At 40.4% G+C, this 14,127-nt stretch overlaps 1 protein-coding gene across 7 annotated transcripts in view; it reads right to left on the bottom strand.

Moving 5' to 3' along the window:
- The window catches only part of AP2B1 (adaptor related protein complex 2 subunit beta 1), a 102,631-nt gene that overhangs the window by 51,434 nt on the left and 37,070 nt on the right, over positions 1 to 14,127 (bottom strand). For all 7 annotated transcript variants that reach the window (XR_004972742.1, XM_036339411.1, XM_036339413.1 and 4 more), the window contains 2 exons: positions 12,369 to 12,628; positions 6,188 to 6,380 (listed from right to left, as the gene is read on the bottom strand). Coding sequence is in view for 6 of the 7 variants with exons in the window: in XM_036339411.1 (XP_036195304.1) it covers positions 6,188 to 6,380; positions 12,369 to 12,628 (453 nt within the window). In the remaining variant the exon portion in view is untranslated. The remainder of the gene's footprint in view (positions 1 to 6,187; positions 6,381 to 12,368; positions 12,629 to 14,127) is intronic.

Raw genomic sequence — 14,127 nt, 5'->3', positions numbered from 1 at the left:
ACTCAGTGAGCACCAAAGCCCCACTGAAGCAAGTCTTGCCCCAGAAGGGTGTCTTCAGCACAGAAGTTCTCCCACTTTAGACACAGCTGATTCTCACAGCCAATTGGCCTGGAGGTCAATTCCTCCCAGTGATTCTACAACAACCAAGGCACCAAGAGTGCACCAAGAGTGTCCACCCCAGGTAACTGGGGAGGCTGAGCTACTGGGCCCTACAGGACACCTGGCGCACAGGGCCACTCTATCAACACAGGGAAGCTGCCAAAATGCGGAGACAAAGAAACAGGTCACAAATGGCAGAAATGGAGGAAAGCAAACGATTGGATATAGAGTTTAAGGCCACGGTTATAAGGTTTTTCAAGAATTTTATGGAAACCGCCGATAAATTTAATGAATCCCTCAATAAGTATAGGGAGACCATGGAGGACATGAAAAAGGACCAACTAGAAATTAAGCATACACTGACTGAAATAAAGAATAATTTACAGAGATCCAGCAGCAGAAAAGAGGATCCCAAGAATCAAGTCAAAGATTTGAAATACAAAGAAACAAAAAATACCCAACCGAAAAAGAAAAAAGAGAAGAGATTCCAAAAATATGAAGATAGTGTAAGGAACCTCTGGGACAACTTCAAGCGTACCAACATCAGAATTATAGGGGTACCAGAAGGAGAGAGAGGGCAAGATATTGAAAACCTTTTTGAAGAAATAATGACAGAAAACTTCCCCTACCTGGTGAAAGAAATGGACTTACAAGTCCAGGAAGCGCAGAGAACCCCAAACAAAAGGAATCCAAGGAGGACCACACCACGACACATCATAATTAAAATGCCAAGAGCAAAAGATAAAGAGAGAATCTTAAAAGCAGCAAGAGAAAGACAGTCAGTTACCTACAAGGGAGTACCCATACAACTGTCAGCTGATTTCTCAACAGAAACCATGCAGGCCAGAAGAGACTGGCAAGAAATATTCAAAGTGATGAATAGCAAGAACCTGCAACCAAGATTACTTTATCCAGCAAAGCTATCATTCAGAATAGAAGGTCAGATAAAGAGCTTCACGGATAAGAAAAAGCTAAAGGAGTTCATCACCACCAAACCAGCATTATATGAAATGCTGAAAGGTATTCTTTAAGAAGAGGAAGAAGAAAAAGGAACTCTTACCATTTGCCACAGCATGGATGGAACTTGAGAGCGGATAAATACCACAGGATCTCACTCATTTGTGGAATATAATGAACAACATAAGCTGATGAACAAGGACTGATCCAGAGACGGAGAGGCATTGATTGGACTGTCGGGACTTGGAGGGAAGGTAGGGGAGGGTGGGGGTAAGGGGGAAAGATCAACCAAAGGACTTATATGCAAGCATATAGGCCTAACCAATGGACATGGACAACGGGGGGGTGAGGGCATGAGCGGGGGTGGGGGGGGGTGGGGAGTAGAGGGTAACGTGGGGACAAGGACACATATGTAATATCTTAATCAATAAAAAATATATTAAAAAAAAAAATAAAAAAAAAATAAAACAAGAATAGAAAATGGGTAGCTAATCACCGCCCACCCCCCCTAAAAAAAAATACAAAAAAAACAACTCTTTTCAGTTTCTAATTATGGAAAGTAAACAAGGGTAAGAAAAGACCTTAGGACTGAGCAACTAAACCTAAATTGGTCAAATTCAACTTTTGGTCAACTTCTGATAGGTTGTATCACCTAAAAGCAAATCACAATGGAAAAATGTCCTGGGAGAAAGAACAAAGGTAAAGTCAGAGAGGTTTATTTTTATAGGAGGTGCCGAAGAGGATTACCAGAATATAATTCTTCTGTGGAAATTACTGTCTTGGCTAAGAGATCAACTTTTAGTATTTTTACCTAACTCCATTTGAAATTTCATATGGCTCAATTTTCTCAACTTAGGCTGCAAAGTTAAAATAGCCTGGGTATCTTTTAAAAACATCAATGTTTAGGTCCTCCCAGAACTTCTGTTTAATTTGCTCTAGGGTTGGGCCCAAACACTGACAGTATTTTTTTTTAAATATGGTACTAAGTATGTAGCTAAAGTTGAGAACCACATGCTTGAAATCAAAGGTTAGTAGCTGCCATACTTCATCTGCAGCACACCACTGACCTCTACGGGTAAGGCTCTGTTAGAACTAATGATAAAAACAGCAGCCACAGTCTAGAGCAGCGGTTGCCAATCGGTGGTCCGTGAGGTCCAAAAGGTTGGCAACCACTGGTCTAGAGGCCTTGTTGATAGCCTTTCTGAAATGAACACTGAGCTTATAATAACCCAGTGCCAGGCAACCACATAACTCTAATCCTGGCCATATTTTAAGTGGGGTCTGGGTCAAATTTTATCACTCCTAGCAACACTATTCTTCCTAGAGAATAAAAGACAGACCTTTAACAAAATAATTGCAAGGGTTTCTTGTCTTCCCTCAATTAATGTGGGGCATTACAAGAGCCAGAAATGTGTTTACTACTGAAGTTAAGAGAAAAAGGCACCTGGGTTTACCAACGGGTATAGCTCAAACAGCAAAATGAAGTGGTTCATAGTGGTTACAGATATTCTATGTCTTTACTACCCAACATGTGGTCCACAAACCTGGGAGCTTGTTAGAAACTCAGACTTGTAGGCCTCACCCAAGACCAACTAAATTAGAATTTGTCTTGGAGATCTCCAAGAGACTTATGTGCTCATTATAGTTTGAGAAGCACTGCTATGAGGCAACAATTCACTCAAGAAATGGTACTATGTATATAGATTAAGTGAAAAATGTTAAGGATTATTTTTCTCCTTAAATTAGGTCATTTGTTGCCGAAACCGGTTTGGCTCAGTGGATAGAGCGTCGGCCTGCGGACTGAAAGGTCCCAGGTTCGATTCCGGTCAAGGGCATGTACCTGGGTTGCGGGCATATCCCCAGTGGGAGATGTGCAGGAGGCAGCTGATCGATGTCTCTCTCTCATCGATGTTTCTAACTCTCTATCTCTCCCCCTTCCTCTCTGTAAAAAATCAATAAAATATATTTAAAAAAAAAAATTAGGTCATTTGCACAGGAACATTTTAAAAGTGGCAGTCTGGCCATACTTCATCTGCAGCACACCACTGACCTCTACGGGTAAGGCTCTGTTAGAACTAATGATAAAAACAGCAGCCACAGTCTAGAGCAGCGGTTGCCAATCGGTGGTCCGTGAGGTCCAAAAGGTTGGCAACCACTGGTCTAGAGGCCTTGTTGATAGCCTTTCTGAAATGAACACTGAGCTTATAATAACCCAGTGCCAGGCAACCACATAACTCTAATCCTGGCCATATTTTAAGTGGGGTCTGGGTCAAATTTTATCACTCCTAGCAACACTATTCTTCCTAGAGAATAAAAGACAGACCTTTAACAAAATAATTGCAAGGGTTTCTTGTCTTCCCTCAATTAATGTGGGGCATTACAAGAGCCAGAAATGTGTTTACTACTGAAGTTAAGAGAAAAAGGCACCTGGGTTTACCAACGGGTATAGCTCAAACAGCAAAATGAAGTGGTTCATAGTGGTTACAGATATTCTATGTCTTTACTACCCAACATGTGGATAGAGCGTCGGCTTGCGGACTGAAGGGTCCCAGGTTCGATTCCGGTCAAGGGCATGTACCTGGGTTGCGGGCACATCCCCAGTAGGAGGTGTGCGGGAGGCAGCTGATCCATGTTTCTCTCTCATCGACGTTTCTGACTCTCTATCTCTCTCCCTTCCTCTCTGTAAAAAATCAAAAAAAAAAAAAAAAAAAAAAGTGGCAGTCTGCCTGACCAGCGTGGCTCAGTGGTTGAGCGTCGACCTATGGTCACAGTTTGATTCCAGGTCAGGGCACTTGCCTGGGTTGTGGGCTCGATCCCATGTGGGGCGTGCAGGAGGCAGCCGATCAGTTTCTCCAATTTACTCCTCACCCTCTAATAGGATATTCTTTACAAAAAAAGAAAAAAGGCCCTAACCGGTTTGGCTCAGTGGATAGAGCGTCGGCCTGCGGACTGAAGGGTCCCAGGTTCGATTCCGGCCAAGGGCATGTACCTTGGTTGCGGGCACATCCCCAGTAGGGGGTATGCAGGAGGCAGCTGATCAATGTTTCTCTCTCATTGATGTTTCTAACTCTCTATCCCTCTCCCTTCCTCTCTTTAAAACATCAATAAAATATATTTTAAAAAAAAAAGAAGAAAAAGAAAAGAAAAAAGGCCCATATGTGATGCTGACTACTATAATCTAAGGAAGTTCTAACAGTTTTTCTATCTAATGTAATACTTGTGAGAATTTTAACAGATGACTGAATAGCTATGTAAAAATAAGGAGAAACCTCATTGGTTTTAGGGGTTCATAAGAGCTAATACAAAGCCAGAAGATGTAACACATCTAGCCCGTCCCGTGTGGATCAGTGGATTGAGCATCATCCCATGCACCAAGAGGTCAGCAGTTTGATTCCCAGTCAGGGCGTATGCCCAGATTGCAGGCTGGATCCCCAATAAGGAGCATGCAGGAGGCAGCCAATCAATGTTTCTCTCTCTAAAAAAATCAATAAAAACATACTAAAAAAAAAAAAAAAGATGTAACATGTCTCTTCCCTCCCATGCTAAAATGGGTCAAGAAAAAAGAGCATAGAATTCTGGGCCAGGCAACATCAAAACATAGTACTTCTTTCTCCCCTCCATCTTTCAAACTTAATTTGTCATTCTTAGGTAAAATAAGCAACCAGAACAATTAATAATTAGGGTTGTTAACACATTAACTTGAGAAGGATGTAACATTCAACTTGTTGTTGATGCATCAACAGAATAGGAAAAGCTATTTCAATGTTTATAAGGGATTTCTGGAAGTCACCATGAATATTTCAATATTCATTTTTCAGTCTCCTGAGTCTCTAAGGAGGCTATACAGCATTGCAGAATAATCATCTGAGGAAACTACTGTTCTTATATCATCGGTCAACTACAGCCACTAAAGACATGAATACGAAAAGCAAACACTTATATCACACTTATATCCCCCAAAAACGCTACAGGAGTGCTCATTTATGTCACTATAGCTGGAGTCCAGAGCTTGGTCAGTGTAGACTCTGAAAGCAGGACTTCCCATTAGTAAAATGCACAACCCACAGAGATATGACTATAACCCTATTTCCTTAGATTCTCTGCCTGCCAAAAAGTAAATGTACCTGTAGTGGAGGACATGAATGCAGGATAGAATACTGCTCATGAACTAGAAGAGAAAATGGTGGTATATGTAGTAAAAAATAAGGTTGTTTTGTTTATGTAATCTCTGAGAACATACATTTTCAATCATGGCATCTGCCTTCTAATTTCTGATGTTAAATAAATCAGTTTGTTGGGTACCTTTCTAGTCATTAGGTTGACAAACATCTTATTTGAAATTATCTAGCTAAAAGAGCCCATCTAATCCCATCACAGTTAAGTATCTAGTTTGCAGGGAGCCATGCGATGAGACCTGGTTTTTTTCTGGCCTTCTACACAAATGGAAGGTCATCTTTAATATTTCTCATTTATCTTCTACAGCAACAAAAACTAATTTTGGTTCCCATTGGTGGCACATATTCAGATACTCTAGACTTTGGAGCCTTTTAGTTTTAGAATCCTGGAAGCTAATTAAATTGGAGGTATGACGGGGTGGGAGCAGGGGGAGAGGAAGAATAATTAAGCAGTACTTCCCAACTGTAATAAAGGTATGTTTTTAATACAAATGGCTGCCTCAAAATCTTTTAGAGTTAGATAGGCCATAAGCCAGTAAAATATTAAAAAGGCCAAGGTTAGAAAGCCTCAAAAGAGGATGATCTCTATGAGGTCATTTAAATGCTGTTTAGGTGAAAAGGGGAATTACAGAGGCTATCCACAGTTAAGCAGCAGGAGCACTAATGAGCTCTGGAAAGAACACTAAACATTAAGATTGCTGAATAGGCTGGTTAACATCAAAAGTTCTATTTAGAGGCAGGACAACAAAGTAATCCTGTACACTTGTAGACATACCCCATACCACTGATGGACAGAGTCATTAATTCACTAAAGATAAATAATTCTGTCCTTTATCAGAGGGCAGTGCTCTGCTTATCAAGGAAATATCTAGTTCTAAAAAGCCAAATAATTTAAAGTTCTTTAGCATATCAAGAATGGAAAACAACCAAGAGAAAGAAGGAAGAAAGATGCTTACCAGACTATCTAGTCCTCCTCCCAAGAGATCCACTGCTCCCACCTGCATGGAGGATACCTGTGGCACATTGACTGGTGGACCGAGATCAAGGTTTAAAAGGTCCCCTAGAAGGTCACCTTGAGAGGGAATAACCTGAGTCTGTTCCAGGTTGGTGGCAGTGGCGGTGCCAACAGGGCTGTCACCTGCATCAGTACTGTAGACACACATACAAAGAAGGGAAAAGAGAAAAGTCAGTTTCACCTGGGATGTAATAACATGGCAACAAGTGAATGTCAGGTATGTAAAAAATTGGGGGGGGAGGGGGGTGCCAGAACCGGTTTGGCTCAGTGGATAGAGCGTCGGCCTGCGGACTCAGGGGTCCCGGATTCGATTCCAGTCAGGAGCATGTACCTTGGTTGCGGGCACATCCCCAGTGGGGGGCGTGCAGGAGGCAGCTGATCGATGTTTCTCTCTCATCGATGTTTCTGGCTCTCTACTCCTCTCTCTTCCTCTCTGTGAAAAATCAATAAAATGTATTAAAAAAAAAATGGGGGGGTGGGGTGGGATGGATGTACATGAAGAGATAACAGCAATTCTTATTTTCATCAAAATACAGTTACTAAAATGAAAAGAAATATATACTATATAACCTGATTAGTTGGTCAATTTTTTTTTTTTAAATATATTTTATTGATTTTTTACAGAGAGGAAGGGAGAGAGATAGAGTTAGAAACATCGATGAGAGAGAAACATCGATCAGCTGCCTCCAGCACATCTCCTACTGGGGATGTGCCCGCAACCCAGGTACATGCCCTTGACCGGAATCGAACCCGGGACCCCTCAGTCCGCAGGCCGATGCTCTATCCACTGAGCCAAACCGGTTTTGGCAAGTTGGTCAATTTTAATACTGAATACCTACTCTATGAGGGAGCACCATAATGAGAACTCTGGGAAGAAAAAAAAATATATTTTCTGTTCTCACATAACTTACACTCTAACAACAACAACAACAAAAAAGCATTCACAAAATAATGGAAAAGCACGCTCACTGTGTAACAGCAGAAATGAACATTGTGTAACAGCAGAAATGAGCACCATTTGAGTGGCTGCATGCGACAGGACACAGATGAGAAACAAAACAAAACTAGGTGGGGCTGACTCTAAAGGCTCCTGAGAATGGTTTCATGGCTAGATTTTGAAGAACAGCATAGTTTGAAAAACTACCAGGGAGAGATCTTCCAAAAAAGAAGGGATGAGCTGTAACCGGTTTGGCTCAGTGGATAGAGCGTCAGCCTGCGGACTGAAAGGTCCCAGGTTCGGTTCCAGTCAAGGGCATGTACCTTGGTTGCGGGCACATCCCCAGTGGGGGGTGTGCAGGAGGCAGCTGATCGATGTTTCTAACTCTCTATCCCTCTCCCTTCCTCTCTGTAAAAAAATCAAAAAAATATATTTAAAAAAAGAAAAGAAGGGATGATTTGTGCAAAGGCACAGAAATGAACAATTGGACTTTAGGATGGTGAAAAAATTATATTGGCAGGAGCAGAGATTGGGATTAGTGAGATTTGGGGGAAGAGAAGATGAGGAAAATGTAACTTTTTTTTTTTTTAAATATATTTTATTGATTTTTTACAGAGAGGAAGGGAGAGAGATAGACAGTCAGAAACATCGATGAGAGAGAAACATCGATCAGCTGCCTCCTGCACATCTCCTACTGGGGATGTGCCCGCAACCCAGGTACATGCCCTTGACCGGAATCGAACCTGGGACCCTTCAGTCTGCAGGCCGACGCTCTATCCACTGAGCCAAACCGGTTTCGGCAGGAAAATGTAACTTTGAAACTAGTCTGGAGAATTAATTTTTTTATATGATAGACAATGCAGAATCACTTTTATTTGTTGAACAAAAAACTAAAAATAACATTAGAGGAACATTATTCTAGCAGCTGTGTGTATAATGAACTGAAGTTGGGAGAATGGACATGCAGATCAGTTAAGAGTAATCTAAACTGCTACTGTCACTACACTGTATAAAGAAAAAGGAATAGGTGAGTTCCAATAGGTAATTAAAAGGACTGGACAGAGGGAAATGACCTTTTCAATAAAATGGTGCTGAGTCAACTGGATAGCTGTGTGGAAAAAAATGAGCCTTGACTCTAACAGCTCACAACATAAATAAAAATTAAAGCAATAAATCACACAAATGTGAATGGGAAGAGCTAGGAGAGTGTCTTGATGACCCTGGAGTAGACAAAAGTTTCATAAAAAGTACTAACCATCAAAGAAAAAATTTGATGGACTAGACTTCATTAAAATTAAGAATATCTCTTCTTCAAATGACACCATTAAGAGAATGAGAGAGGTATTTCCATAGACTAGGAGAAAATGTTTGTCAATAATACATTTACCTGACAAATTACTTATATCCGAATTATACAATGAGTCCCTACAAATCATTGTCATTCTATAAAGAATGCCTACAAAGTAAAAGACAACACATTATTCTGTCTCTTCTAGAGGTTTAAAAAAGAGTAAGGTTTTCTAAAGTTACTGTAGTGCAAGTCAAAGGCATATTACTTATCCTTATGCTGCAGAAGACTGCCAGGTAATGTCAGCACTATCACAGACATGCCATTTGCAGCAATATATCATCCCTATTTATTTCAAAGGAAAAATTACTTCTGCATTTGTGTTTCCTTTAAAAACACAAAACAAAAAACACACAAAAATAAAAAAACACACAAAACAAGTACAAATGGCCAAAAAGAAGTTATCCAAAAAAGATTCACATAAGGAATTGTGAAGGTAACAATTAAAGGCTATTAATCAGATAAGACTTTATGTAAGAGACTGTTTCTTTTTGCATAGTTTAAATATTGGTTCTTTCTTTGTATTCTAGAAAGGGCTGTTTTTGTTTCTTGACTCCCTTCACTTTTCTCCATCCATCTGAGGGTCAAAGTTATCAAAAGAAAGGTAATTTAGCCTTAACCGGTTTGGCTCAGTGGATAGAGCGTCGGCCTGCGGACTGAAAGGTCCCAGGTTCAATTCCAGTCAAGGGCATGTACCTTGGTTGCAGGCACATCCACAGTGGGGGGTGTGCAAAAGGCAGCTGATTGATGTTTCTAACTCTCTATCCTTTTCCCTTCCTCTCTGTAAAAAATCAATAAAATATATTTTTTTTTAAAAAGGTAATTTAAATGGCATATAAATATTGTTATAGAGGCAACTTACAACAGAAAATCCTTATCTATTATCAAAACTTGAAGCACAGACTGGGAGATGTACTTAGATGTCAAATGGTCATATCTAGAGAATGTTAAATATTACAAAGCTTAATCCTTATGAAGCCACAGTTTCCTATGGGTGAAAATCACAGCACCTTCTAAACCGAAGATTGAACTCAATTAAAGGCTAATGAAAGATTAATAATTATTTTCTTGGGCATTGCCCTTTTCTTGTTTTCTGTATCCATTTTGTTTAAATGGAGCCCAAAATGTTTTCTACACTAATTTGTAAAGCAATGAATCCTACATTCTGGCTATTCACGGACTTAAACAGCAATATATATCAGACAACGATACGGAAGGAAAACTACTCCAAATACTCTGGGATCAAATTCTACTTAGATTTAAGGTTTATTATGATTAATGAAGGAAGGAGATTCTGAAATGATTATAACACACCCATTATAAGAGCTTATTAAAGTGCTGCTCCTCCCAAATTAAAATTGTAAGATGGCTAAAAAGCAAGAGTTCCATGCTACCTGAAAGCTTGTTCACAATAAAATTTCTTACTGAGACAATTTGTTAAAAAAGGAACAGGTAACACATATGTATTATCTTAATCAATAAAAAATATATTAAAAAAAAAAAGGAACAGGTAACTAAAAAACTGTGTCTATACAGAATCCAGGTTGCTTTTATAAAATAATCCTGCAAATATTATTTCAATAACAGCTTTACAGCACAAGAGAAGCTGTATTTGCTACCATTATCCATAAGCTTCAACCAAAGTTACAGTAAAGGATAAAGATAGCTAAGTGTGGCTCTTTGCTGAAGTCACACTGAGCTGCGAGCCGCTTCAGGGGCGTCTTTAGGAGTCAGCAATATGGCAGAAGACATCCAGGCCAAAATCAAGAACTACTGGGCTTCCGGTGCTGAGACGGCGTGAGGAGGGTCTGCGGGCGGCAGGGGAGCTGCGCGAACGACGCCGGGGTTCGGGGCAGGGCCAGGCCAATGGCGTCTCGGGCAGGCCCGCGAGCTGCCGGCACTGACGGCAGCGACTTTCAGCACCGGGAGCGCGTCGCCATGCACTACCAGATGAGGTATGAAGCGAGGCGAGGCGCACACAGGACGCCCCCGGCCTCGGGCTCTTCCTCCCCAGCCAGTCCAAGCTCACCTGCCAAGTCCCCCAGTCCCGGGACGGCCCGGGGCCTGCCCCCAGTCCTGGAAAGCCCAGTCGCTCTCATGGGTCCATCCCTTGGTCCACCCGGTGCCTTGAGAGGGTGCAGACCCCCCTGGGCGCCAGGGGTGGTGATGCCAGGCTCCGCTGTGTGATCTTGGGAACCTAATTTCTAGTTGAGCCTCAGTTTCCTCACTTGCAAGAGGGAAAAAGGAATCGACCTTTAAGGGCTGGATGAAGAATTAGTGAGCTAATGATTCGTGTAAAGGAAGTAGCCTAAGTTCTAGCACAGAATCGAGTCTGCCCAGTACATGGTAGCTGATGCATTTGGGGGATGTAGACCGTAAAGGCCAGTCTTTCCCTGCCTAAAATGAATTTTATAAACACCCCCACGTAAGGGGTATTTCTACATTTACCCCTTCAGTGTTACTGAGCTCCTACCCAGTAGGCATTTTATGCTAGGCACTGAAGATACAGTGAGCAAAAGCAGACCTGGTCTTTGTATGCACATTACACCTTCAATAAAAAAAAGCCTATTAACAAAACAAAACAAAACAAAACAAAAACAAACAAACAAAAAAAAGAACTACTGGACTGCTCCTTTTGACAGCCACTTCCCCAACCAGAACCAGACCAGGAACTGTTGGCAGAACTACCTGGACTTCCACCACTGTGAGAAGGCAATGACTGCTAAACGGGGTGATGTCTCCATGTGTGAATGGTACCGGCGTGTGTACCATATCCTGGGTTTCAGCCTGGGATGAACTGCCGGACAGAAGGCACGTCTCCTGGGAAGATCTGAACGGGGCATCCTCCATCCTTCTCCCAGGAAGGTGAAGGGGGGCCTAGGTACATCCCACCCTAGAATCCTGAATCATGGCTTAACTGATAATAAATACTTGTTGGAAAAATGTAAGACTGTGTATGTGTAAAAGAGCTGGATTACTGGGCAAGAACCTGGGTTGGAAATAGTACCTGGACCAGTAACAGGGGCTTCAGAGTGAGTATTTTTTAATTTTCTTTTGTTTTTAATTTTTGTTTTATCAAAATTTGACCACCTTTTCTGTGCCAGACAATAGAATGAATGATTATATGAAATAGCCTTAAGTGCCTGTATATACTGAAGTTTATGTGCATGTTCCCTCAATTGTCAGATAATTTTTAAAACTTTTCTTAGGTAATAAAAATAGTATAATAAAAACACATATATGCCCGGCTGGTGTGCCTCAGTGGTTGAGCGTTGACCAGTGAACCAGGAGGTCACAGTTTGATTTCCAGTCAGGGTGTATGCCCAGTTTGCGGGTTTGATCCCCAGTGTAGGTCGCGCAAGAGGCAGCTGATCAATGATTCTCTCTAAATCATTGATGTTTCTATCTCTCCCTCTCTCTTCCTCTCTGAAATCAATAAAAAAAAAAAAATGTTTTTTTTTTAAAAAAAAAGATAGCTAAGTGTGCAAGTAGGCTCCCCCCCCCCCCCCCAAATTTTCAACTCTGGCAAGATTTCTAGTCTCAATTTACTGAGACTTAAGCAACTTTCAAACTTTATTAGTTTAGAAGATCTTCATAATTTTCTAAACCATACTATTATCAACTCCCAGATTAGAAGAAAGGGGTCTTTCATCCATTCTGTGGTCTTTCACCCACTGTGTGCATGTGTGGTCACTGCTATTCAGACAGAGCCCCCAGGGCAGTATAGTAGAGGTTTGCTGTCCAATTTGCAAACCTACTAGGTATAAAAGCATGAGGAAGACCAACTCTGTCTAAGCAAAGGGACATTTCACACTCAAATCCATTTCAACTGCTCACCTCCCATGATGTATTGGCAAGTGTTTGCGATGGATTCCGTGACTTCCTTCCACAAAAGCATTGGGAGGCTTGTGGTACACAGAGGCCAAAGAACCAATGTGGCAGATTAGCTCATCCAGAAGAGTTGGCTCAATAAGATCTGTCTCCTCAGAGATCAGTGGCTTCTCAGACAAGACTACTTCTTTGGCTGTGACAGGGTCGGTTGAGAGAAGCCGCCAATAAATATAGCCCCTATCTCGAAGGTCAGGATTATCAGAATCCTAATGAAAAGAGAAAGGCAGAATGAAGCTGTTCAGAAACCCAAACTGCTGGATTTATTATCAAGGCAATGCTGTAGTGACTTATACACTGTGGCTCTTAAGACTCAACTTAGACTCAATATAGTTTTAATAGTCATCATTCTATTAACTCTATGTTTCAACGAATCTAAACATAAATTGAGATGGGTTACTCTTAAAATTCAAAGCCAAGTTGGGAAAAGCAAAATAAAGTTTAATCTAGTAAAAATTAATTGATGTAATGGCTTTAGGAGATAAAAATGTTTTTTAACTGCTATAAATATTAGGATTATTCATGAAATACATCTTATATATTGTACCCACACCTTCTTTCTTCACTCAAATATTTAAGTATCTCCTATGGAGACACTGTCTAGACCCTGGTAATAGAGATAACAAACAACAGTGTCTGACTTTAATGAGCTCACAGGGTACTAATTATTACAATTTAGTATGAGATGTGACTATTTTCTAAATAATAAAAAAATAACTGTTAAAGAGAGCACATGGTGACACTTGAAACTTAATGGTCTTGTTTTTCTGTGGTAGTTTTAAAACAATTTCTACATGCTCATCACTAAAAAAACGTTTTATCAATGCCACATCATGATTTAGAAGTGTATAATATAAAAATAAGTCTCTCCAATCATCTGGCCCTTCCCCACCATTAACTCCCCATCCCCAAAATAGCCATGTTAACAGTGTGTTATTTATCTTTCCAGACAGCTCCCACACATTCGCATATTTATTTTATACAAAACCAGTTTCATACTATATATACTATTCTGCAAGCTGCTTTCCACATTGGCACATACAGTTGTAGTCTGCCACTGTATATGCAGCACTCATTATTACTTACTGGTGCCCTTCTAATGGACATTTAGACTGTTGCCTATCTATCTATCTATCTATCTATCTATCTATCTATCTATCTATCTATCATCTATGTTTGTGATCATTAAAAAGTGGCAATAAATATCCTGGTATGTACCTCTGAGAGTTAAGTCTATATGGTAGCATTTATTTATACACAAGTTGTTCCAGTGGCATCATGTTATTAAAATGCAACAATAAGTCCTTGTTTCAATTTTTGTATTTAAAACTCACATACAAAAATAGTTTCTTTATACTAGGCCAATTTGAGGGCTTCCACATGAGTTTATAAGATGAACAGGTTCATTATTTAGCCATCTAAAGCACATGTAATTTAGCTCAACACAAGCAATGATCCAGGTGGTTTTGACTACATAGTTTTAAGTGGTTTTTCTTAGTCATATATTGTTGGTACTTACCAGCCATAAATATTGGGTTCTTATTTCACAAACTTGAGAAAAATATACCAACTTCCAGTAGAAAAGAGTTATATAAATGTGGTTGTCCTTTTATGCTAACTACTCAGATACCATTAATTGGACAGAAAAGGCAAGTTCAGAGAAACTGCTTAATAATTATTTATAGCCGAAACCGGTTTGGCTCAGTGG

This window comes from Myotis myotis, unplaced genomic scaffold (genome assembly GCF_014108235.1).
Source record: "Myotis myotis isolate mMyoMyo1 unplaced genomic scaffold, mMyoMyo1.p scaffold_m19_p_17, whole genome shotgun sequence".
Lineage (NCBI taxonomy): Eukaryota > Metazoa > Chordata > Mammalia > Chiroptera > Vespertilionidae > Myotis > Myotis myotis.
Note: the sequence above shows the minus strand (reverse complement) of the source record. Positions and strands in the feature narration are given on the sequence as shown.